The 24600-nt window shown below is 35.4% G+C and overlaps 1 protein-coding gene across 8 annotated transcripts in view; it reads left to right on the top strand.

Moving 5' to 3' along the window:
* LOC121984270 (probable cyclic nucleotide-gated ion channel 20, chloroplastic) overlaps positions 1–24600 on the top strand; it is a 173018-nt gene that overhangs the window by 136493 nt on the left and 11925 nt on the right. For 5 of the 8 annotated variants that reach the window (XM_042537159.1, XM_042537143.1, XM_042537135.1 and 2 more), the window contains one exon: positions 9665–9913. In XM_042537159.1, the coding sequence (XP_042393093.1) occupies positions 9665–9913 (249 nt within the window). Of the gene's footprint in view, positions 1–9664; positions 9914–20786; positions 20933–24174; positions 24253–24600 lie in introns of all 8 variants that reach the window. The other 3 variants (XR_006112837.1, XR_006112838.1, XM_042537174.1) reach the window with 1 other exon arrangement.

Here is a 24600-nt window from a genome sequence, read left to right as displayed (position 1 = left end):
TAACTGAACATAGATAACTCTATTAACAATAATATATCTGTAGTGGTGTAGTAGTGAAGAGTATTAAATAAAATAATATATAAAACACAACACTATCTGGAGTTACTATGTCAAATAATAATGTGTAAACAAAACTATAGCATCCATGTGTTCATTTATCAGAAAACACTTGTGTTGAATATAAGTGTAAAAGTTTACTTGTATATTATTGGTTACAACTATATCATCGTAGTTGACACATTACAATTATAGCCATTGAAGGGTGGTTCAATGCATTTGGAAACTCACCTATCCCAAGTATAACAATTTCTAACATTTTTACCACTTAAATTGAATAATGACACTACTTGATGTCACTAGTGACATCTTTAGTTTATGTTGTTTCTTTTGTGCCATTGGATCATCTCATATTCTTTAGTGGTGCAACGATGAAGTTCAGGAATCATTATCTCCTCTTATGCTCCTCCTTTTTTATAATATTTTGTTCCAGTTCATGTGTAACTCTCTTGATTTCTTCCACTGAGAATTGTGATAATGCAGACTTTACAAATGAGTCTATTAAGCTGTCGAATTGTTGTTTAAGCAGCTATGTTACTTTAAGTCAAGGTTTGGAATCTTGTTTCAAGCCGGGTTTTTTTATCCCTAATTGGAACGAGACTATATTGTGTCATGTCACACATGCTAACACACTATATTGGAGGCACCAAAGAGAAGGAAGAGAGGAGAAGATAAAGAAGATTCAGGAGAAGAGGAAGACACCTAGCTTCAAAAACCTAGTTGGGTGCCTCTATAATTGTGAAGTCAAAGTCCAAAACCTGAGCCATCACTTGTAGAAGAACAAATCTAGACAAATGGATGAGAGAATCACAGTGGCTATTCTTGTCGCAGCTCACAAATGGAGCAAGAAATCATTGTAGTCGCCAAATGCATTTGTTGCTCACTGCACTATCAATCGTGAAAGAGCAATTTAGGAGGAAAGGAGGAAATAATCGTGGATTTTGTTGTTGTTGTTGTTGTACTCATAAAGGAGGAAAAAATTGTTGCATTCATGGGCTGCCACCATCATTTGCGGATGAAGAAACTAGATTGGGAGTCACGAAGGAGTGAATGCATTGATCAAGGGTAGTAAAAATGTTTCAATGGCATTTCGGTTGTTGGTCTTTTCAATGGCTTTTCGCTTGTTTTCGCCATGCTGATTGGCACAAAATGAATATTTTAAACTATAGTTTTTTTTTTTACCTATGATGTGCTCTTAACTACTAGTAGTATTTATGAGCAACAACCATTTTGCTCTATCATCTTTATTGTGTTTGATGCCAATTTATGTCTTCTCTTTCAACTTCTTCATTTGACTTCTTAATTTTGGTGGGGTCTAGGTACACCTCTTATTTTTCCTAGATAGCAACATTAATTTTGTATATTCCATTTGAAGAAATTGAAAATGAATATATTGTTGAATATGGTAGCTTACTTATAGGGATTGTGATTAATTAGTTTGGTTGTAATTAGCAATATGATAGACATACTTATAGGGAGACTTATGTATATAAATACTGTTGCATTTAATAGAAAAGATAATTTTGAGATATATCTTTTTCATCTTTTCTCTTCTTCATGGTATCAGAGCAAATTTAATTCTTCTCTGACCTAATTTTTTTTCCTGCCGCCACTACTAGAAACTCTAATACTGCTATGCCGCCTGTTGTTGCGCCACTACCAATCCTCTCCTTTCGGCCTCATCTCATCTACTAGATCTCACGCAGTTGGAGTAAGCAGCAAATTGGATTTTTTTTTTTTTATTCAACCGACTACTAGATCTCAAGTGTTGCTGGATTGTAGGAGGGGATCAACCGACACTGTTCTAATCTACTATTACTTAGATTTCTATCCCTGAATTTCTCCTGTGATGAAGTCTTCAGATTCTAAACCCAATTTGGCTACCACTATTAAACTAAATGAGACCAACTATCTCTTGTGGTCTTGTTCGTTTGAACTATTCTCGGGGTCTCACAAGAAGAAGGAACATATTCTGTCTAGCCCCTACTAGCCTTAAAGATTCAAAATATTCATATTAGGTTTCAGACGATTCTGTTAAGGCTTGGCTCCTCAACAGCATGGAGGAGTCTTTGAGCGCTAATGTTATGTTCGTGAAAACTGACAAAGAGATGTGGGATGCCTTACGGGGCATGTATTCTAATGACAAGAATGTTTCTTGTGTTTTCGAATTATATGAAAAACCCTTTGCTCTTTCGCTAAGATGGTCAGTCTGTTAGTAACTACTTTGCTACTCTTATGGGGATGTCGATTAAATTCTCATATACCATTCTCTCTCTTGTGACGCTCAGACTCGAAAGAATCAGTGGAAAGAATTCTTGGTCACAAAGCTCCTATCCAGTTTAGATTCCACTCTATGATCGGTTAGGGATAATCTGTTGGCAAGTGATAGCATTCCGACGTTATTGAATGCTCTGTCTCGACTTTTTTGTGTGACCACAAGTCGTTCTGACATCGGTTCTTCCCCATCTTTCGATACTTCGGCTGTGGCTACTCGTGGTTTGGGGTCCTCTCAGGGCTGTAACAGTGGTCGCAGTCGGGGTCGTGAATCTGATGCCACTAGGGGTGGTCGTTCATGTGTTCACCGTGGACGTTCCAACCATGCCTTCGAGAAGTGTTAGGCGAAGTTTGGTAAGCTTGATTGGCTAATAGTACATCTATCGAATCATCACTAAATGATGTTATGGTCTCTATTTCTCGTATTGACTATGAGAAATTGCTTCATTCTTCTGCTAGCATTCCTTCTGTCATTGTTGTCTCATCCTCTATAGGTGTGTTTGCTATATCTCATAATAAGTCTTGGATGTTGGATTCCAGTGCTTCTGCCCATATTACTAGCAACAAGTTTGTCATCTCTTTTTTGTTTCCTCAGTTTTATCTCCTGTCCGTTTAGCCAATGATATCTATTCTCCAATTATGAGAATAGGTGTTGTCAGACCCACTACAAATATCACTCTTGATAATGTTCTTTCACACTTAAATTTCCTGTTAGTTTACTCTCCATAAACTAACTCAAAATAAATTTACAGCTGTTCTGTATCTTTTATCCATCCTATTATATTTTTCAGGACCTGCAAACAAAGAGGATAATTGGTGGAGGAAATGTGCATGATAACCTATACTATCTGGATTCTATCATACCTACATGTTCCCGTGCACTCGCAGCAATTGTTTCTTCAATAACATTGTCGTCTAGGTTATCCTTCTCCTTCCTCTCTTAAAAATTTTGTTCCTATTCAGTCCACTGATTTATAGTGTGTCCGGTGAGTTTGACAAACATCATCGTACATCTTTTCCTTCTAGAGTTGATAAACGTAGTTCTTTTGCTTTTAAACTTGTTCATTGTGATGTTTGGGGACCTAGTAGAGTTGAGTCTAGAGGGGGCTTTCAGTATTTTATAATTTTTGTTGATGATTATTCTCGCATGACATGGTTATATCTACTCAAAAATAGAAGTGAGATTCCTAATATACTAGAATCATTTTATAATGAAATAAAAATCCAATATTTTGTTGACTTGCGCACTCTCTGTACTGATAATGCACTTGAGTTTACTCAGAAAACTATTTCTACATTATGTGATTCTCATGGCATAATGCATAAGTCATCAAATGTCTTGCTCGTATACTTCCCAACATAATGGGGTTATTGAATGCAAACTCCGTCATATTTTAAACGTAGCTTGTAGACTTCTATGTTACATGCATGTCCTTAAGTATTTGTGGGGTGATGCTGTTCTCATAGCTTACTTCCTCATAAATAGGATGTCGTCTAATGTGCTACATGGGGATATCCCATTCTCATGTCTTCATCCTGAAAAACCTATTTTCTCTGTGCCTTCTCGCATATTTAATTGTGTTTGTTTTGTTCATGATTTTACTCCTAACTTGGATAAATTGTCTCCTCGCTCTATTAAATACATCTTGCTTGGATACTCTAGTACACAGAAAGGATATCGTTATTTTGATCGCCCACAAAATGCAATTACATATGTACTGATGTTACGTTTTTTGAGTCACAACCATACTTTTCCCCATCTTGCTTAGTCATCTGATACATCAACTTCTCCTCCATTACCCCACCATCTATGTCTCCCACTAGATGCTCCGTCTCCCAAACCATTGTTGGTGTATACGAGGCATTCTCGGCCAGAATCTGTCTCATGTTCCACGCCTGGTGCTCCTAGATCCTCCGATATTGATCTGTCCATTGCCCTTCATAAACGTATTCATTCTTGCTACCTATCCTTTATCTAACTATATTTCATATGATTACCTTGGTCCTGCTTTCCGCGTTTTTGTTGTTTCTCTCTTAACTACAGAAGTTCCGACTTTCTACTCTAAGGCTTATTAACACTCTGCTTGGTAGACTGCAATGGATGAAGAAATGTCCACTCTTATCTCTCTCGGTACTTGGGAGCTAGTAATTGCACCATCGTCTGCTGTTATTGTTGCATGTCATTGGGTGTTTACTCTGAACTATAGATTTGACAGTATTGATACAAAGCTCGTCTGGTAGCCAAATGATTTACATAAACTTATGGTGTTGACTATTTTGAGACGTTCTCTCCTACTGCCCGTTTGAATTATATTAGAGTTCTGTTCTTGGCTGTCAATCAATCTTGGTCAATGTTTTAGCTAGATGTGAAAAATGCATCCCTTTATGGCGATTTGCACGAGACCATTTTTATAGAGCAACCTCCAGGGTATGTTACTCAGGGGAGAATGCTTCTATGGTCTGCAAACTTAAAGAGGCTATTTATGGCCTTAAACAAAGCCCCAGAGCTTGGTTGGATAAATTCAGTAATATAATCAGAGTTGTTGGTTTCAGGCAGTGTAAATCTGATCATTCTGTGTTTGTACGACATAACATGAATGAGATTATCATTCTTATCGTTTATGTTGATGACATCCTAATATTTGGCAATGATATACGTGGGATTGACGAAACTAAGAAGTATTTGCAACAATACTTGTTACTAAGGATATGGGGTGTCCTAAGTATTTATTGGGAATTGAAATTGCTCACAATAAGTATGGAGTTACATTATGCCAACGGAAGTATGCTACATATTTACTCAAAGAAACTGGATTATTTGGAACGAAGCCGGTTGTTATCAATCCAAGTGTTTGGGATGATACTTGAATATTCTTTGAGGATAAGGCAAAATATAGACAGCTTATTGGGACGAGACCTGACATCTCCTTTGCAAGTCAGTCATGTTATGGATAAGCCTAGGCAAGTTCAATAGGATGTTGCAATCGGGATTCTTAAGTACATCAAGAAATCTCCAAGGAAAGGGTTGTCATTTAAGAGAAATGGGCACCTAAAGATCGAAGTATATTTTGATGTCAACTATGCTGAATCAAGGATCAACAGGCAGTTCACTTCTGGATATTGCACTTATGTAGGGAGAAATCTAGTAATATGACGAAGTAAGAAACAAACTACTGTTGCTAGGTCGACTATCTAAGCTGAGTACAGAGTCATCGTTCACACAGTAACTGAGATATTATGGCTAAAGAATTTGCTTGAAGAATTATGATTCGCCTATAATGAACCACTACCTATGTATTGCGGTTATTCACATTACGAGTAACCTAATTTTTCATGAGAGGGCTAAACAAATTAAGGTTGACCGCCACTTTATTTGCGAGTGTGCAATGAGCTAGAAAATTGCTACTTCATTCACATCGTCATCCAACTAAGTTGTGTCTTCACTAAAGCATTAGGAGAAAAATGATTCTCCGGACTTTGTGACAAGTTGGATATAATTGGCATATATGCTCTAGCTTGAGGGAGAGTGTTGAATATGGTAGCTTAATTATAGGGATTGTGATTGATTAGTTTGATTGTGATTGATTGTAATTAGCAATATGATAGGCATAATTATAGGGAGTCTTATGTATATAAATACTAGTGTATTTGATAGAAAAGATAATTTTGAGATATATCTTTTTCATCTTTTCTCTTTTATATATATTATTAACATTAAAAAAAATACTGCTTGTACCAAACAATGGTAGGGTGACAACGCAAAAGTGTTAGTGCTTGTTAATGAAGTAAACGAGCTAAGCTAAACCAAGTTGTTTAGGTTTGTTTGATAAGGCAACCGAGCTAGATCAACTTGAGCTCAAAATAAACCAAGTTGTTGAAAAGTTCAAGCCAAGCTCACTTTGTTTCTCTTTTTTGAACTTGAGCTTAGTTCATTTAGATATTATTAAACTCTTAATTCAACCCTATTTGATTGTTTAAAACTTTTAAATTTTTAAGATTGTTTGGTTGGTTAATGAACTTATATTCAAATTTTATTTATTTATTTATATTTTTTATAAGAGCTTTGTTAATAAACATGATTCACAACATTTATTCGTGGGCATTGTTCATGAATTGACAGTTTACAATCTTTATTTACGAATATTAACAAGTTAAATACATATGTGTTCAAACTTATTCATTTAATTTAATAAGTTGTTCGAGCTAGGTTCTGTTAAGTGGCTTGCATGTCGAGTTGATACTATCAAAATGATCAGCAAAGACATCTAAAGTAGCAAAGCTAGGGTTGTAAATGAACCAAACATTTATTAGCATTCTTGATTGGTAAGGGCTTGTTTATGTCTGTTGAACATGCACAAGGTTAATTAAAGGTACAAACTTGAATAACTTAAAGTAAATGAACAAACTTGAATATATATTATACTGTTCATAAACATTGTTCATGAACACTGCTCGCCAACAAAGCTTGTGAACCATGCCTATCAATAAAGCTCTTATCAAATTTGTAAATAAACAAAGGTTTCAAAATGAACAAACAAGTATGTAATACCAACCTTTCAACTAAACAAATTTTAAAATATAAAAACTTCATAAAATCGAATAAACTTAAATTAAGAGCTCAATAACATCTACATATACTAAGTAATTTGATCTCTATGAAGTCCTACATATTATTAGGTACAAAATAGATCATGTGGCACATTTTTCCCTTTTCACAGTTTTATTATGAAAACAACCCTAACTAAGGAATAACATAAATCAAAAAGAAAAGGACACGGCCGTCGAGTGTGCACTCCCAGGTATGAGTTAGTTCATCAATCAAGTCCCTCCGTTTCCTTATTACTTACACCATATGGATTTAGTGAGTCTAAAAACTCAGCAAGTTTAAATATTTTATAGTAAAAAATTAACATACATTCACAAGCTGATTATACCATAGTACTAGGTTGATAAGGTTCACCGGATCCTTCTTAAGTTAGATTCCCAAACCTTTTTTGTTTAGGTAAGATTCACCAGGCCCTTCCTAAGCCGGTGCATTATACTTCTTTTGTTTTTGGTAAGGTTCACAGGACCCTTCTTAAACCGGATTCCCCTACCCGTCACATTGTCACAAAAACTCATACTATCCTTCATTCGTTTGCATGGTATCATCAAAGAAACACATGACAAATTGCGAATCTTCTTAAATTAAGCATAGGAAATAGTTAATGGTACAGAGACTATCTAAGCATTAAAATAATCCTAATAATAAAAATTAAATTAATAATTTATCCTCATTCTAACTAATAATTTTCTTAATTTCCTTAAATGAGTTTGTAGCCATTTTCTTAACTGATTGATAGCTATTTCATTAGTCAACCAAATGGATTACTTAATCTACCTATCAATTAATTTCATCTATAAAGTTAATTAATCTGTAATTAAATCAATCAAATCACCTAATAGCCTTATAATTAATCAATTAGTTATTCAATTATCAATCCTATCACTTGGTTGATTAATTATAAAGATTACCTCACCTAATCAATAATTTAGATTTGTATTAACATAATTAATTCTAAATCATTAGTCAAAATAATTCAATGAGTTCATTAACTAACTAATCAGAATTTAATTAACCAATTAATCCAATATAACTAATATGTAAATATGAATTAATCAATATTATTAATTAGCCTGTTAATTAATTATCAATCCTACTAACCATAATTAGTCTACATATGTTAATCATTTATTTTTCCTCTTTATGAATTAATCAGTGTCATTAATTAGCCAGTTAATTAATTATCAATCCTACTAACCATAAATAGTCTACATAAGTTAATCATTTATTTTTCCTCTTTAGTAATCGTCTAAATTTTCTTAAATGAATTTGTAGCAAATTCTCAACTGTCTGATCAACGATCTATCAATCATTTAATTGATCTATGATTTAATTAATACTTATTAATTAACTCATATTCAACTTAATAATTTAATCACTCTATAGTTAGATTAATTCATTAATTATGCATTCCATAAGGTCATTAATTAACTAATTAATCAATCGGTTAAATGCTCTTGATTTGTTATTCATTAGCTTAGTATATTACCAATAATTCAGTTTACTCATCCCATGAAAAATTCCATTTTAATTGATTCATCTATTAATTAATCACCTAATGAATCAATAAGTATCACAGCATTAACTAATTAAAGTATTAACAATAACCCAATTAACCCTACTGTTAATTTAATTAATTAATTCCTTAACTTCATCAACTTCCAAGTGATCAAAACGCTAACTGCATAGTCTAATTAATTTAACAAATTTATTAATTAAATAAATCCAATTAACCATTAATTACTTACATGTCCTCTAATTGATTCTGCCGTTAATAAATTAGACCATATCTTTTAATCAGCAATAATTAATTAAGCTAGCTAAACTAGTTTTAATCCAACAGTTTAATCTATGTTACCCTTACCCAATGGAAAATAAAATCTTGTTGAAATTAAATTTTACAATTCTTTCAAGAAAGAAATCTTGCATGAAAAATAAACACAAGCAACATGGTCTATATCAAAAAGTTGTTGAAACTTCATCAAAACCTTCCTAAGATTTAAAAACATATTTTTTAACATCAAGACATGCAACCAACCTCAAAACATTCATACTACGACCCGTATAGTGTAGACAAACATGTTAAAAAAACTTGCCTTGGTATTTTGCGTGTGAAAAGATACTTAATGAGACATAGGGGAACGACATGAAGCAATCCGGCAACGTTCTTCCTCAATTTCCTCAAGGATTGCTAAGGGTTGGGAGGGAGAAAGGGCGACGGCACAAATACAAGGGAAAACCTAAAATTTCTCTCTTAAAGGAATATATTTAAAAGGGTAGGGAAGATGAGTTTTCTAACAAATTGGGCCGGATCCGTTAATTTATTACTTAACATATTAATTATTCCAGCCCTTTAGTATAAATATTTTTATGATACATTAAGAATTAACTAAATAACATAAAAACTCAATTTATTTAATCATACTTACGTTTTTTTTGGCACTACATATTAAGCATTATAAAAAAAAAGACTCTCGAATAGGAATTTGTTGGTTGAACCAAAATGATAATATCCCAATCTTTGCCTCCATGATCTCTCTACAGCTATACTAGCATCATTTAGCTGCTTAATTAGCCTGTATTTTTGCATAGTTTAACACTTTTTTTAAAAAAATTATTGCATAAACTTATGCTCTATAGGGGCATTTAAACCCCTCCTGTAGACTATCACCAATTGGTAATCATTATCAGAATGAAATGTTTACAGTTGTTCCTCATTGTTTTTTTCAGAGAGTAAATCAGTGTCTGCAGGAGGCCTGTACTTCACAGTTTCTAAATTGTAAAACTTTGATAGATTGTGGTCGTGGTGATGTTGATGAAGGACAAAGACAAATGTGGGTTAATGATTCCAATTCTAGTTCTTGCTTTGACATTGTTGATGGAACCTTTAGATATGGGATTTACCAACAAGTTGTTTTGCTAAGCACTCAGCCTAACGTTGTACAAAGATATATTTATGCTCTATTTTGGGGTTTTCAGGTAATATTACATATGTTGTACTTAAATTGAAATTCTCTAGCCAATTTCTAGTAGTTATATGGCTGTGGTAATATTACATATCTTATTAAACCCTAGATTGACTATTAACTTGTGAGCTTGAAATTCTAATAATCTTGTTAAACAGTCAAACCCAGGAGTCTAAATTCTGCTTTTCTGACTGTTCTGTTGCCTACTTGTTTTATCACCCCTCATGGACTTCTTGTGCAGTCATCAACGACTATGAAGAAATGCTACTGGAAATTCTAATTTTGGGATTAGATAGAATTCTGAGCATGGAATAAATCCTTTGTTAAGAACGAAGTCTTAAACTACAATATTTCCTATAGAGTTTATATATGTCTGTGTGTAGACTAGACCTGACCCCAGGCCGAGTCCGTAACCAGGTCAACGGGTCGGGTCCGTAACTAGGTCAACGGGCCGGTTTCGGTTCCTTAAGTGCAAAACCGACGGACCGCCAGTTAACCACCGTTTCAACTAGATTTTTTTTTTTTTTGTTTTTTGCTCGTTGGACCGGTGGTTCCTAGCCGTTGGAACTGTAGGGTTCCTAGCCGTTGAGGGAAGGGTGGGAGATTTTTTTAGGATATTATTTTTAACAGTTAGGATCATTTGACCGTTTTTTGATCAATGACTATGATTTAATGTCCATTACTATCCAAACTCTATAAATAGAGAGCTCATTTTATCATTTTCACACACATCTTCTCTACTCTTAATCTCAATTTCGTATTCTCTATACTTTTTCGTCTTCATTTCTACACACTTTTGTTTCCAATTTTCAATTACAATGTAAGGAGGCCGTGGAGGTGCATCATCTTGAGCTCAGAAGAGAAAGGAAATAGTGAATCCGCGGGAGGAGGACACCAACATTCAATCCATCGATGATAAGATCGAGCACCTTCCGAATCTAACACCCAAAACACAAGGAAGTACCAATGCAATTACTTCTAAGGTTCGAGAAATTTCTCCTCTAAAGTCTTCTATTTTTACTAAACATTTTGAGAAGATCACTCTTCCATCGGGAGAAATGCGTGCAAAATGTAAACACTACAATGCTTCCTACAAATTCCAAGCCGACGCCGACTATGGGTCGTTGAAACGACATGTAGAAACGAAGCACCTGACAGAATATGGACTCAACCATTCTCAAATACAATTATCAAGATTTTCTTCAACTAGCAGTAGTACTGATTATGGTTTATTTTTATATTCGGATAATAAATTAAAAGAATCATTAGTTAAATTAGTTTTCGTAGAACATCTTTCTTTTAGTTTTGGATCTAAATGCATATTTGAAGATTTTTGTAAAAAAATCTCTTAATTCATGTGCTAAACTGTTCCTAGGACTACACTTACTTTTACAATTAAAAAATTAGTAAAGCAAGAAAAAAAGAATTTAATTGATGAATTTAGTAAATTAAATAATAAAGTTTCTTTATGTTCCGATATTTGGAGTGATCATTGGCAAACACATTCGTATATGGGTGTGACTTGCCATTGATCGATAACTCTTGAAACCTCCAAAAAAAGATGGTTAGCTTATAGAGTTTTTCATGAATCACATAATGCTCATAACATCGCACAATTATTATGTTTAATTATAGAAAAATATGGATTAACTCATAAAATATTTTCAATATCATTAGATAATGCTAGTTCCAATACTGCTTGTATAGATGATCTAAAATTTGTTTGTCAACCTATTATTGGTGGTTTATTTTTTCATATTCATTGTGTATGCCATGTTTTAAATTTATGTGTTCATGATGGATTAAAAATTTTAGAAAATTATATTAAACCAATTAGAATTACAATTTCTTATTTATGGTCTCATCTATCTATAATGAAACAATAGGGCAGGTTTTGTAAAACTAATTAAATGAGACCTAAAAAATTTCCACATGATGTTTCAACACGTTGGAATTCAACATTCCAATTATTACAAGATTCATTTCAATATAAAGAATTATTATGTTTATTTTTGACACAAAGTATTAATATATATATATATATATATATATTCACAACAATGGAATATTTGTACTAGTATTTGTGAAATTTTAAAAGTGATTAATGATGCAACCGAACAACTTTTCGGTGTTTATTATCCCATTACTCAATTAGTTTTAGAAATTTTTTCTAATAGAGTATTAGTTTTAAATGAATATATTAATAATGAATCTTTATTTTCTTACATCTTAGCTATGAAAACTAAATGGGAAAAATATTTTTATTTTATTCCTAAAATTGATTTAATTGTATTTGCTTTAGATCCTAAATTTAAATTAGAAGTTTTACAAGAAATGTTAACTTTATATTATGACGCTTTAATTTCAATTAAAGATTCTTCTTCTTCTGCTCCAGTTAATGTTAGAATTTATTTATATGATATTTATAATCAATATTATGCAAAATATGGATCACAAACTAATATTTCTGAAATACAAAAAACTACTACTAGTAATTTAAAACTTACAAAAACATAACTTTTATTAAAAAGAACGAACGAAACGTACACAAGGATCCTCAAGTTCCATACAGGAACTTGAGAATTATTTTACGACTTATTTTGATTTTAATGAAATAGATAGCGAAAATTTTGATATCTTAAAATGGTGGTCACAGAAGGCTCAAAGCTTTCCCGTCCTTTCCGTGATCACCAAAGAAATTTTAGCTTGTCCAGGTTAGCTGTTGCTGTGGAGCAGACATTTATTGCCGGCGGCAACATATTAGATGAACGACGATCAACTTTGTCTCCCGACTCATTGGATGCCCAAGTATTTCTGGACGATTGGACCAGAGTCGAGAAAAGAATCCAAGGAATGCAACTTTCAGATGACGAAGTTGAAGATTTTGATACTGAAGGAACGAATACAATAGGAACGGAAAATGAAAGTGAGTGGCAATGTAAAAGGGTAAAAATGTAAAAGAACTACGTGAGTTTTGATTCCCCTATACTTAAGGGGATGTGTAAGCAATAGGGGTGCCAATTCGGGTGGGTCAGGTCGGGTTGGATTTTTTTTTTTGTTTTTTTTAACCCAACCCGAACCCGACCCGAACCCGAGTTCAACCCAAAACACCTAAACCCGAACCCGACCAACCCGATCAACCCGAACCCGACCCATATAACCCGAAAATCTGATTGAAAACGACTTTTTTGGGCTATTTTCCCTATAATTCTTCACTTTTATCTCAATACTTCATCATTACCATACAAACATGATATTAATATACATAAAAACATCTAAATTTTTAAAATAAAATTTGATTTAACCCCAAAAAAATCCCACAAAACCCTATATTTAAGTCAACACGGGTCAACCTGAACCCGATCCGACCCAACCCGAAAATTTTTAACTCTCCAACCCTCCAACCCGAACCCGACCCGAACCCGAAAATGCCCAACCCGAACCTGATTTTTTCGGGTCCACTCGGGTTGGGTCGTCGAGTCGGATTCATTTTTGACACCCCTAGTAGACAACTTAAATAAGTGTAGCCCTTTTTTAAAATAAATTTTTTTTTTTTTATTTTTTAATATAATAATATTGAACCGTGGCGAACCATGAACCGAACCGTGAACCGGTAGTTCCGAACCGTGAACCGTAATTATCTTGGGTGGTTAAGGTTAAGGGTCGACCTGCCAGGAACCGTCGAACCGGTGGTTCCGAACCGTCGATTCCGAACCGACGGTTCTAAGCCGTGGTTAGGTCTAGTGTAGACATACAAAACATCAAACTATAAATGAGAAGCCAAGCCAGTTCCATCTCGCTCTGATGAGCCCCACTTAAGCTTAAAGCTTGGTTGCTCGTGGAGGTCAAATTGTATTTTTTCCCAACAATAGTTGAGAATCTTTTTTTGTTTTCTCTTCGTTTATTGGATATGGATAACTACAAGGCACTTCATGTCCGAGTATTGGTCCTCAATAGAAATCAGATGTGCCAACTGTGCTGAGTTTGGTGTCCATCCCATGCCAAGGCCATTCAGCTGCTGGATGACCTGGTAAGCCCTACATGGATGCAATATAAGTGTTGTTGAGAAGGAACTAATGGTCTCGTGCTGAAGAGCTCATCTTAGTGGTCTCCTCTGGTCTCAACATAATCGAGAAAAGTGTCAGTCTCAACACTAAGGATGACGCACTAGTCTTGATCTGAACAAGTAGCGAAGATGTGATATGGGGAAGATGAGGGTTGTAGTATCATAGTATTTTTAGTGTCTGTGGACTAGGAAATGATAGGTTTTGCTTATGTTGACCGGCACGATTGATTTTCAAAACCATGTATAACTAATTAATTTAAATAGTATTTACTCCTTTTATGAAGTCAAAATCTCCTTTGCCTGGGTATAAGTAAATTTAAGCCTTAGGAAGCACAGAGACCCAACAAGTATTATCAAACTAAGTCTGCATTTGAGGTTGTAAATAAAATTTGTTATTTATTCTTGTTTCCTTTCACTTAATGTAAAAATATTATATTTGAGTTAACTTGTTGCCACATTAAATAAGTTGGTCACAACCCCTAGAGAACTAAGAATCATAACTGTGAGTGTTTGTTTGTATCCATTTTAAGGTCTGTAATGCAAGGCATGCAGTCCTATATACTTGGAGAGAATTTAGGGATGACGAAAAAAATTAGGGAAGATTTTATGAAGAGAGGTGGTGAAAATGTGGCCTGCTGAGATAAGAGATGGAAGAATATGAGAAGTTAAATACATTTTCTCCCTTCATACCAATCTTTTGCCATTGCATGAAGAACCTGAGAGAGATTCAAATGTTTGACAAGTCCCCATCTCTTTCTTTTCTTCTCCATGGGTGCCAAATTACTTAACATGAAGGTAAGTGATTGATGCCATCTGAGATCCTTGATGTGGTGCTGCTCACATGAACTGAAGGCAAGCTGCATGTGCCAACAAAAGTGCTAGTTGAGAGTGCCCACATGGTGCCAACAGTGTTGCTAATGGTAGCGCATGACTTTGCTGGTGTTGCCCAAAAGTAGAGGTCCAGGGCGCACCAAGTGAAGTGGAAAATAGGCGGGAAGAATAGGTAAAATCATACTAGTATAGTTTAGGATTAGTCTCCCTATTTTCTATTATACAAGCTAATATCTTTATGATGGTTTCCATCCTCTCTTTCTTTAATCTCCTCCTTTCTTTCTGATTTTTTGATTTCTTTCTTCCCTCTTAAGTAAACATAGCTCAAGTCCTAAATGCAAAATATGAAACACCTGTATTTTAATAATATAGAAGTTCTTGTTGGGACCTTGATCACCATCTACCCGGGGGGGGGGGGACAGTCACCCACTTCGTTCGCTTTTCTATACTTATTAGCGCAGCGGAAATACACACAACTAAATATGAAAGCTAACCCTAGAAACAAGAAAAGAAAACAAACTCTAACAGGTTTGTTTACGTGGTTCGGAGATGATGCTTCTACTCCATGGCTGTCTGAAAGGTAGACGATCTCTCAATCCATCAGTGGATTAGTCTCCGGAACTCCGGCTAGCTTAATCCTCCTTGTCGGTGGCAAAACCTCACCACAAATTCGATCAAGAAACCTTGATTGCTCTAAGCTTTGGAGACTCTATTAGGGGTTAACCACCTCTAATTTTGTCACCAGAACCAGCTAATCATAAATGCATTATATAGAGCTTGGGAGAAAACACCCAAGCTGTGTTTCTACCACCAGTCGACTACCATACTTACCAACCGACCACTCTCTGTGGAATTCGACCGTTACAACCTAACGGCTCGATTCCAGTTGACTGCTCACCATGGATTAATCGACTGGTCTTCATGGGTTGAGCGAACAGAAGCATTTTGTTCGCTCCGAGTCTACTGCCTAGTCGATTGGTAACTTTACCCGTCGATTGGTAACCGTAGAACCACAAACCTTGGAATTCCATTCTGGGTTTGCTGGTTCTTTACCACCAATCAACTGAGACATATACCAGTCGACTGGTAAATTCTAACTCAGAGTTTTACCCCCGAGTACAATCACCCATGCACTCGTCCTTGCTCGCACAATCTTGACCTTGCCTTCTAGCCTCCTCTATCAGCCTGCGTCCCTCGGATGCTTCCTCATCTTTCACGCCTTGTCTTCAAAAGCTTCCTTTAGCCTTATCCTTGTGTCGAGTCTTCCATTGCCAGCACAACCTTGACCTCGCCTTCTAGGTTCCTCCATCAGCCTTGCGTCTCTCGGATGCTTCCCCATCTTTCACGCTTTGTCTTCAAGAGCTTCTTTCATCCTTGTCCTTGTTGTCGGGTCATCCATTGCCAGCACAACCTTGACCTTGCCTTCTAGCTTCCTCCATCAGTCTTGCGTCCCTCGGATGCTTCTCTATCCTTCACGCCTTACCTTCAAGAGTTTCCTTCGGCCTTGTCCTTGTTGTCGGGTCTTCCTTTGCCAAGTCTCACTTGGACTTACACAGCCAAACCTCAAGCTTGGACTTACACCGCCAAGACTCTCATGCTTGGACTTCACCTTTGCCAAGATTACACTTGGTCTTTCCTTACACCTGTCAACTGCACACTTAACAGCGCATATCAAATATAGATGCAAACCCTAATTTAAACCCTTGCCCAAACATCTAAACCTAAGGGTACATTGATTGCTTCAACAATCTCTTATTTTTTTGATGTTTGATAGTCGTTTAAGTTAGGAAAACAAATAATGCAATACATATGTAAATAAATATACAATTTACTCATGCATATGTAATGGACCCTAATCCTTGGCTCCTTCTTCACCTAAGCTCCCCTTTGAGTTAGGATTCCTTACAAAGGTATTTAGGTTTTCCACTTAAACCTAAACTTCTCGCCTTTTCATCAAAAAGAGCTCCAACAATATCCCAATTATTGGACTCTTATACCTTTAATGATCATAATTATTATGTATTAATTCTCCATATGATTACATACATGTATATCATCTTTTTGGTCATTTCATATTATTGAAAATAGTTTTAAACTGTCTCAGTCGACTTCCATCGTCCCCAGTCGTCTGCCCTTATCGAATCAACCTTACAGAGTCATTCTGTGTTCGATAAACAATGTTACCAATCGACTGGTTTCTGATAGCAGTCGACTGACACTAAAATTTAAGCCAAAACCCATTTCTAAACCCAATTTCTGAAATGCACCAGAAATTCTATAGACCTCCAAAAATTTTCAAATTTGATGGAGAAATCTATTTTACCATTGTCTACTTGGGAAAAATATATTTAAGAATATATATATCTCGGATCCCAAGATAGACAAAAAATTCAAAACTATTTAAATGGTTTAATTGAACATTGGCTTAAAGTTCTAGTTTTGACTTCCTTTTGATGTATCTGCCCATACTAAACCATAATGCATCCCTATCATTAGTTTATATGACATTTATACATCTAAAACCGATTTTCATGTAATATCAATCTCATTTCCTATTTTCATGCATGAATCTCATCCCAATTGTGCGAACCAACTAGTTTAGAGACTCAAGTCCATCTATAAACTCTTTGGCACATTTTATGACCTATCTAGAATCTCAAGCAAGTCCACTTGAGATCCATTGACTACGGGTCTCAAATTGACTCTTTGAGCTCTCCCTAAAGCTCTTAACCCTAGCCATCTTCCTAGGTGACTCATCTATTATGGCTAGACCACTATGATGCATCTCAAGTGACAATTGATCTAACCACTTTACTCTCTTAACCTTAGACAGCTTGTCGTTAATTTCTCCTTATCCTTAACATGGGATGATTTATCCTTGGTTTACTTATCCTTGAATAACTTCTCCTTATCATAGTTATATGCAACCCTTGTATATGACTTTTCCTTGGCTTTGGTTGACTTTTCTATTGCATTTCCACCAAAGTGCTCCATGGGTAATTTTCCTTTACCCTTGTTTGATGAAGACCGGTATCCCAAACCGGATCTATCACTTTTGGATTTTTAACTACCCAAAATCTTATCAATCCTTTAAATCCAACAATGAATCTTTCTAGGACTTTTTCTACCCTATCAAGCTTTTCCCTCAAGGCTTGATTTTTCAATTCTAGGTTTCTAACCCTAGAATTGACTTGTCCACCATGAACATTCCTAGACCTACTCATCTTCCTAGGCATATGTCTCCCTTTCTTTGGATTAACATCTAGGTTTTTCTTAGGTCTACTATTTCTAGGTTTAGCATTTGGATTTAATTTCCTAGGGTTATCAACCATGTTAACCCTATTCCTATTGTTATATCTAAAATCATAATTATGCATGGGCAAATAAACAATATTATTTCTAACATGCATGGAGGAATTTGAGTTTGAATTAAACTTCAAATTAGGGTTTACCTTCCCCTTTACCTTTGGAGCTCCCACTCGAGCCTTTATTTTTCCTTCATTTCTTCAATTGGGTGAGCCTCTTAATTGCTCCCTCCCTTAGGCATTTAGAGTGGTGGTGACCCCGCTCACCATACATGAAGCACACTATGTGCATCTTCTCCTTTTTCTTCCTGCAACTCAAATTAAATTCTAAATAAATTGAATTGAGTTTAGGAGTTACCTCTTTTTCCTTTTTGAGCAAAGGGCACCTACTCTTATAGTGTCCCATTTTACCACACTCAACACACTTGATGTGGTTCTTCCCGCTCTTCTTGGTAGAGGTAGTTGAGAGTTGCGCTTCCAAGACTTCTTCACTTATCTTGGACTCTTCTTCCTCCCTTGAAGATGTGGACAATTCCACTTCTTTCCTTGAATGTGTGGATGACCTCTTCGGATGTTGAGCACGTATCAACATCCGATTGGTCCTTCTTCTCCTCTTGGACCAATGAACCCTTCTCCTTGAGCTCCTCCATTTCTTGGATTTGGGTATGATTTTCATGATAAGCAATTACTTTTTTCAAAGGTCACTTGCATTTTTGTATTCACCTACGCTAGACAACACATTTGAAGATAATAATTTTAATAAGATTTTAGTTACCTCCTTGTCCGTCTCCGATTGTGGCCTTTTCTCACTCCAATATCTTGGCCGGAGACGCTTCCCCTTCGTGTCCATTGGAGCTTCGAAGGGTTCTTCTAACACGATCCAATGGTTCCAATCCATTTGAAACCATGTCTCCAATCCATTTGAAACCATGTCTCCAATCGCTTCCTCCAATACTCGAAATTTCCTTGCTCGTATGGAGGTGGAATTCGGATGTCCTATCCTAGTGCTCCTTCCGACTCCATTGCGATACCACTTGTTGGTATCGGACAATTTCCAAAAATCATCGCCTTCTTCCTCTAGCGCTTGCTCCTTTCGGCAGTTAGTCCTTCAAGAGCACTCCTCGCTATGATATCAATTATTGGGACCTTGATCACTGGCTAGACGAGGGTGAATAGAGAGTCATCCACTTCGTTCGCTTTTCTATACTTGTTAGCGCAGCAGAAATACACACAACTAAATATGAAAGCTAGCTCTAGAAACAAGAAGAAAGAAAACAAACCCTAACACGTTTGTTTACCTGGTTCGGAGATGATGCCGTAAGGTGGACAATCTCTCAATCTGTCTGTGAATTAGTCTCCGGAACTTCGGCTAGCTCAATCCTCTTTGTCGGTCGAGAAACCTCACCACACACTCGATCAAGAACTCTTGATTGCTTTGAGCTTTGGAGACTCTATTAAGGGTTAACCACCTCTAATTTCATTACCAAAGCCCGCCAATCTGAGTTCTATTATATAGAGCTTGGAAGGAAACACCCAAGCTGTGTTTCCGCCACTAGTCGACTATATACTTACTAGACGATTGACCTTTGTGAAATTCAACCGTTGCAACCTAATGACTCGATTTCAGTCGACTGCTCATCATGGATTAGTCGATTGGTCTTCATAGGCTGAGCGAACAGAAGCATTCTGTTCGCTCCCTGTCAACTGCCAGTCAACTGGCTAGTCGACTGATAACCCTAGAACTGCAAACCCTGGAAGTCTATTTCGGGTTTGTTGGTTCTCAACTAGCAGTCGACTGGGGCATATACCACTCGATTAGTAAACTCTAACTTAGGATTTTACCCCTGAGTACAATCACTTATGCACGCATCCTCGCTCGCACAACCTTGATCTTGCGTTCTAGCCTTTTTCATCAGTCTTGCGTCCCTCGGATGCTTCCCCATCATTCACGCCTTGCCTTTAAGAGCTTCCTTCTGCCTTGTCCTTGTTATCGAGTCTTCCTTTGCCAGCACAACCTTGACCTTGCCTTCTAGCCTCCTCCGTTAGCCTTGAGTCCCTCGGATACTTCCCCATCCTTCATGTCTTGCCTTCAGGAGCTTCCTTCGGCCTTGTCCATGTTGTCGGGTCTTCCTTTGCCAAGTCCCACTTGGACTTATACCGCCAAGACTCCCATGCTTGAACTTCACCTTTGACAAGATAAAGTGTCTTCCTTGCACCTGTCACTTGCACACTTAACAAGGCATATCAAATACAGATGCAAATCCTAACTTAAACCCTTTGTCCAAACATCAAAACCTAAAGGCACACCGATTGCTCCAACAGTTATCCCAAATGTAAAAGCTGAGAAAAAGATGGAATATTTGAATATTTGGCTTCTATGCAAAATTTAACATGCTAATTAATTTTATTCCTAATCCAAATTTATATTACCGAGTTGTTCATAGATTCTTTCCAAATGTAGTAAGTTCTGGTTAAGACGAAATTGTCCTTTTTCATTGTTAAAATTTATAACTTCACTATCTTGTTTCACTGTTGCTCATTACACTAATGATTAGTTTTTATTTGCTTAATTAACTGCTGACATCTTTATATATGATTCATCTAGAAATTTGAATTTTTATGAGCATAAGCAGAAAATTGCCCTTTGTTATCCAACATGTTTAAATTTTTATTTGTTTTCGTAGCAAATAAGTACCTTAGCAGGTAATCAAGTTCCAAGTATTTTTGTGTGGGAAGTTTTGTTCACTATGGCGATCATTGGAACGGGGTTGTTTCTTTTTCCCTTGCTTATTGGGAATATGCAAAATGTTCTCCAGTCTCTTGGTAGAAGGTAAAAGCCACCAATACTCCTACTATTTTAATCAGTTCCAGAGTCTTTTGTGGTGGTTATTTTTAAGAGGAACGTGTTTCCTAATTAACCTATTAATCTGCTTCTGTCTAGGGATATTTTTGTAGTAGTAGATCATAATGTTTTTTGATCTGGTCCAATCATTGCAACACTAGATGTTTCTATGTGTGTATATATATATAATAATGTCTTTTACATCTTCTCTATGATCTGTTGCAATATTCTTATTGATATTTTGGACCAAGATGTCTAAGTTTATGCATCCCATTTGTTCAATTATAAGGTCGTATTATTTATGGTATTATTTGCAGATGTCAAGATGTTCCTCTTTTAGTATAATAACTTTTTCAGTCTTCATGTAGCATGGATTGGATGATATCACACAAGATTTATTAGAAGGAAAAAATAAATTGTTCTAAAGGAAGTTTCTGAGAGCGAATTGCCACCAAGTGAATGTGCAATTACCACTACAACAACAATAACAATCAAGCCTTATCCCACTACGTGGGGTTGGTTATATGGATTTTTTCTGCCATTAGACTTTATTCCCTACCATATCATCATCTATACTTAAATAAATTTTATCTTATTTTATTATTATTAATCAAGTCATTTTTAGTCTTCCTCTTCCTTGTTTGATGTGCGTATTTATCATAATTTCACATCACCTAACCAAAGCATTTATTGGTCATCTAAGTATATGTCTATACCATCTTAAACATCCCTCGGAGTTTTCTCTCAATTGACGTAACGCTGACATCTTATTATGTTCATTCTCGTATATCCACATATCCACCTTAACATCCTCATCTCTGCAACTCTTATCTTCTACTCATGTGTTTGAGTCATAACCCAATATTCAACGCCATATAACATAGCAAGTCTAATCGTCGTTTTGCAGAACTTCCCTTTAAGTTTTAAAGGTACTTTACGATCACATAAAGCACCCGACACCCTCCTTCATTTTAACCATCCTGCATGTATTCTATGTAAGACATCTCTCTCAATCTCTCCATTGTTTTGCAAAAATGATCCTAAATGCTTAAAACTTTCAATCCAGACAACTCGTCATCTTCTATCTTAATAATTGTCTCATTACGTCTAATATTGCTAAACTTAAATTTCATATATTCTAACTTTACTCAACTAAGCCTAAAATCTTTTACTTCTAGTGTTTCCAGCCAAACTTCTAGTTTAACATTTACTCCTTCACGTGTCTCATCTACCAAAATAATATCATTTGCAAACATGGACCACGATATTGTGTTTTGAATGTGTCTAGTGAGTTCGTCCATAATTAGTATAAAAAGATAGAGACTTAGAGCTGATCCTTGATGTAACCATATCTTTATTGGAAATGTTTCAGTTAATCCACCCGAAGCCTTCACTCTGGTCGTTACATCCTCGTATATATCTTTAATTAGTTCGATTTATGCTATACTAACACCTCTTTTCTAAAATTTTTCATATAATTTGTCTTGCTACTCTATCATAAGGTTTTTCTAAGTCAATGAATATCATGTGTAAATCTTTCTTTTGCCCTCAATACTTTTCAATTAGTCGCCTGAGAAGATGTGTAGCTTTTATTATCGACCTTCCAGGCATAAACCCAAATTGATTTTCGGTCACCGTGATCTCCTTAATTTTTTTTCTATTACTCTTTCCCAAAGTTTCATGATTTGACTCATTCGTTTAATAACCCTATAGTTTACACAATTTTGTACGCCTCCCTTGTTCTTATATAAGGAACTAGAGTACTTACTCTTGATCATACATTTTTTTCGTTTTCAATATCATGTTAAATAATTTTATAAGTTTTAAATATCATGTTAAATAATTTTATAAGTCATTCAATACATTGTTTCCCTAGGCACTTCCATACCTCTATGGCTCTATCGGAATATCATCTGGTTCAACGATTTTTTTATTTTTGTATCCCATTTAAAATTTGTTTAATTTATAAAGTTTGAATTCTTCGATAAAAATTTAAATTTCTATACTATCTACTTAAATTACTAAAGTAAGTTAATCACCTAAACCTTCATTAAAAAGTGGATGAAAATACCTCTTCCACTGTTCTTTTATTTTTCCATCATTTACTAGTACCCTATTGCATTCATCTTTAATACATCTTGTTTGGATAAGATCTCTTGTCTTCTTCTTTCTCACTTTAGCTATTCTATAAATGTCTCTTCCCCTTCTTTTATATTCAATTTTCGATATAACTGTTAAAAAGTTTCATTTTTTGCTTCATTCACTGCTTTCTTAGCTTGTTTCTTGGTATATTTTTTAAGTTTCTCTCGGTCTTATAAATATATAATTCCTTATAAGTTGTTTGCTTTTCCTTAACTTTCTCTTGTACTTTCTCATTCCACCACCAAGATTCCTTACTTGGTGGTGCATGCCCCTTAACTCACCAAGTACAATCTTGGTTACTTTTTTCAACTTTGATACCGTCTTATCCCATGCCGTATTAGAGTCACCGCATAGTTCATCTAATACTTGTACTACTACTTTCTTCTTAAATATGTTTTATTTCCTATATTTTAACTTCCACTACTTAATTCTAGAAGTCATGTATATTTTTCTTCTATTGATACTATGATTGAAGCGTGTATCTAATACTCTTAACCTATGTTGGGTAGTTAAACTTTCTCCCAAGATGACTTGCAATCTTTATAAATTTTTCTTTCCCTCTTCTAATTATAAGAAAGTCAATTGTAATTTATTATTAGCTGGGGGAATCTAGTCCTAGTGAATGTGCAAATGTCATGTAGAAATCTTGCCTGTTGGCTGTGGATTGCCACCTACTTTTGACAACAGCTACCCCATTTATTATTAGCTTCTTTATGTCTAGTCCTTATGGATGATGATGTCTTGCAACTTTCACATTTCAGAGACAGTAATGAAATGGTCTAGTTATTACCAGACAGATAACTGTTTGAATGGTCAGCGAGATCAATTCCAAGTGACTAGATTAGCTCTCTTTTTATTTTGGGGAAATATTGCTTGTGATTAAGCAACCTGACATTTTCATTTCCGTCAACCCTGTTTAAATTATGAGGATTGTATAATCTAGTAAAAGTTTGTGTCTGATAGTCAAATTTTTAATATTAGAGAAGCCAAAGTAATTGGTTTACAGAATCATAGATTTTAAACTAAAAAACAAGCAATTTCTATACTTTTTATACAAAAGCTTACATCTTTCCCTTTTGCTAATCAAGGAGACTAGAAATGCAACTTCGACGACGTGATGTTGAACGATGGATGAGCCATCGGCGATTACCTAAAACATTAAGAAGGTTTGGGACTTAAATTCCTACGTTACCAACTCTCAAATTTTGTACTTCTTTTTTACCGATATGTATGCACTTAATTGTAATATTTTGCTTAATTTCTGTAATAAAGTATATTCCTGTCTTGTCTTTATGGCTGCATGGAGTTTATCTCCTTTCACTTGAATCTCTTGTCAGCTTTAAGAATACTACTAGGGTTCTGATAAGTTTTTTCCTAATAAAATTATGGTTTATAGGAGTGACTGACCCATGCCAGGAGTGACCAAGTCTTTTCCTTAAATTTCCTGATTGTCAGGGACTAATGATTTTATGGTTGATTTCTATCTGGTTCATTTATAGATGGATCTGATAATT

Source organism: Zingiber officinale, chromosome 1B (genome assembly GCF_018446385.1).
Source record: "Zingiber officinale cultivar Zhangliang chromosome 1B, Zo_v1.1, whole genome shotgun sequence".
NCBI classification, from domain to species: Eukaryota; Viridiplantae; Streptophyta; class Magnoliopsida; order Zingiberales; family Zingiberaceae; genus Zingiber; species Zingiber officinale.
The sequence above is the reverse complement of the archived record's forward strand: the minus strand, read 5'-3'. Positions and strand labels throughout refer to the sequence as shown.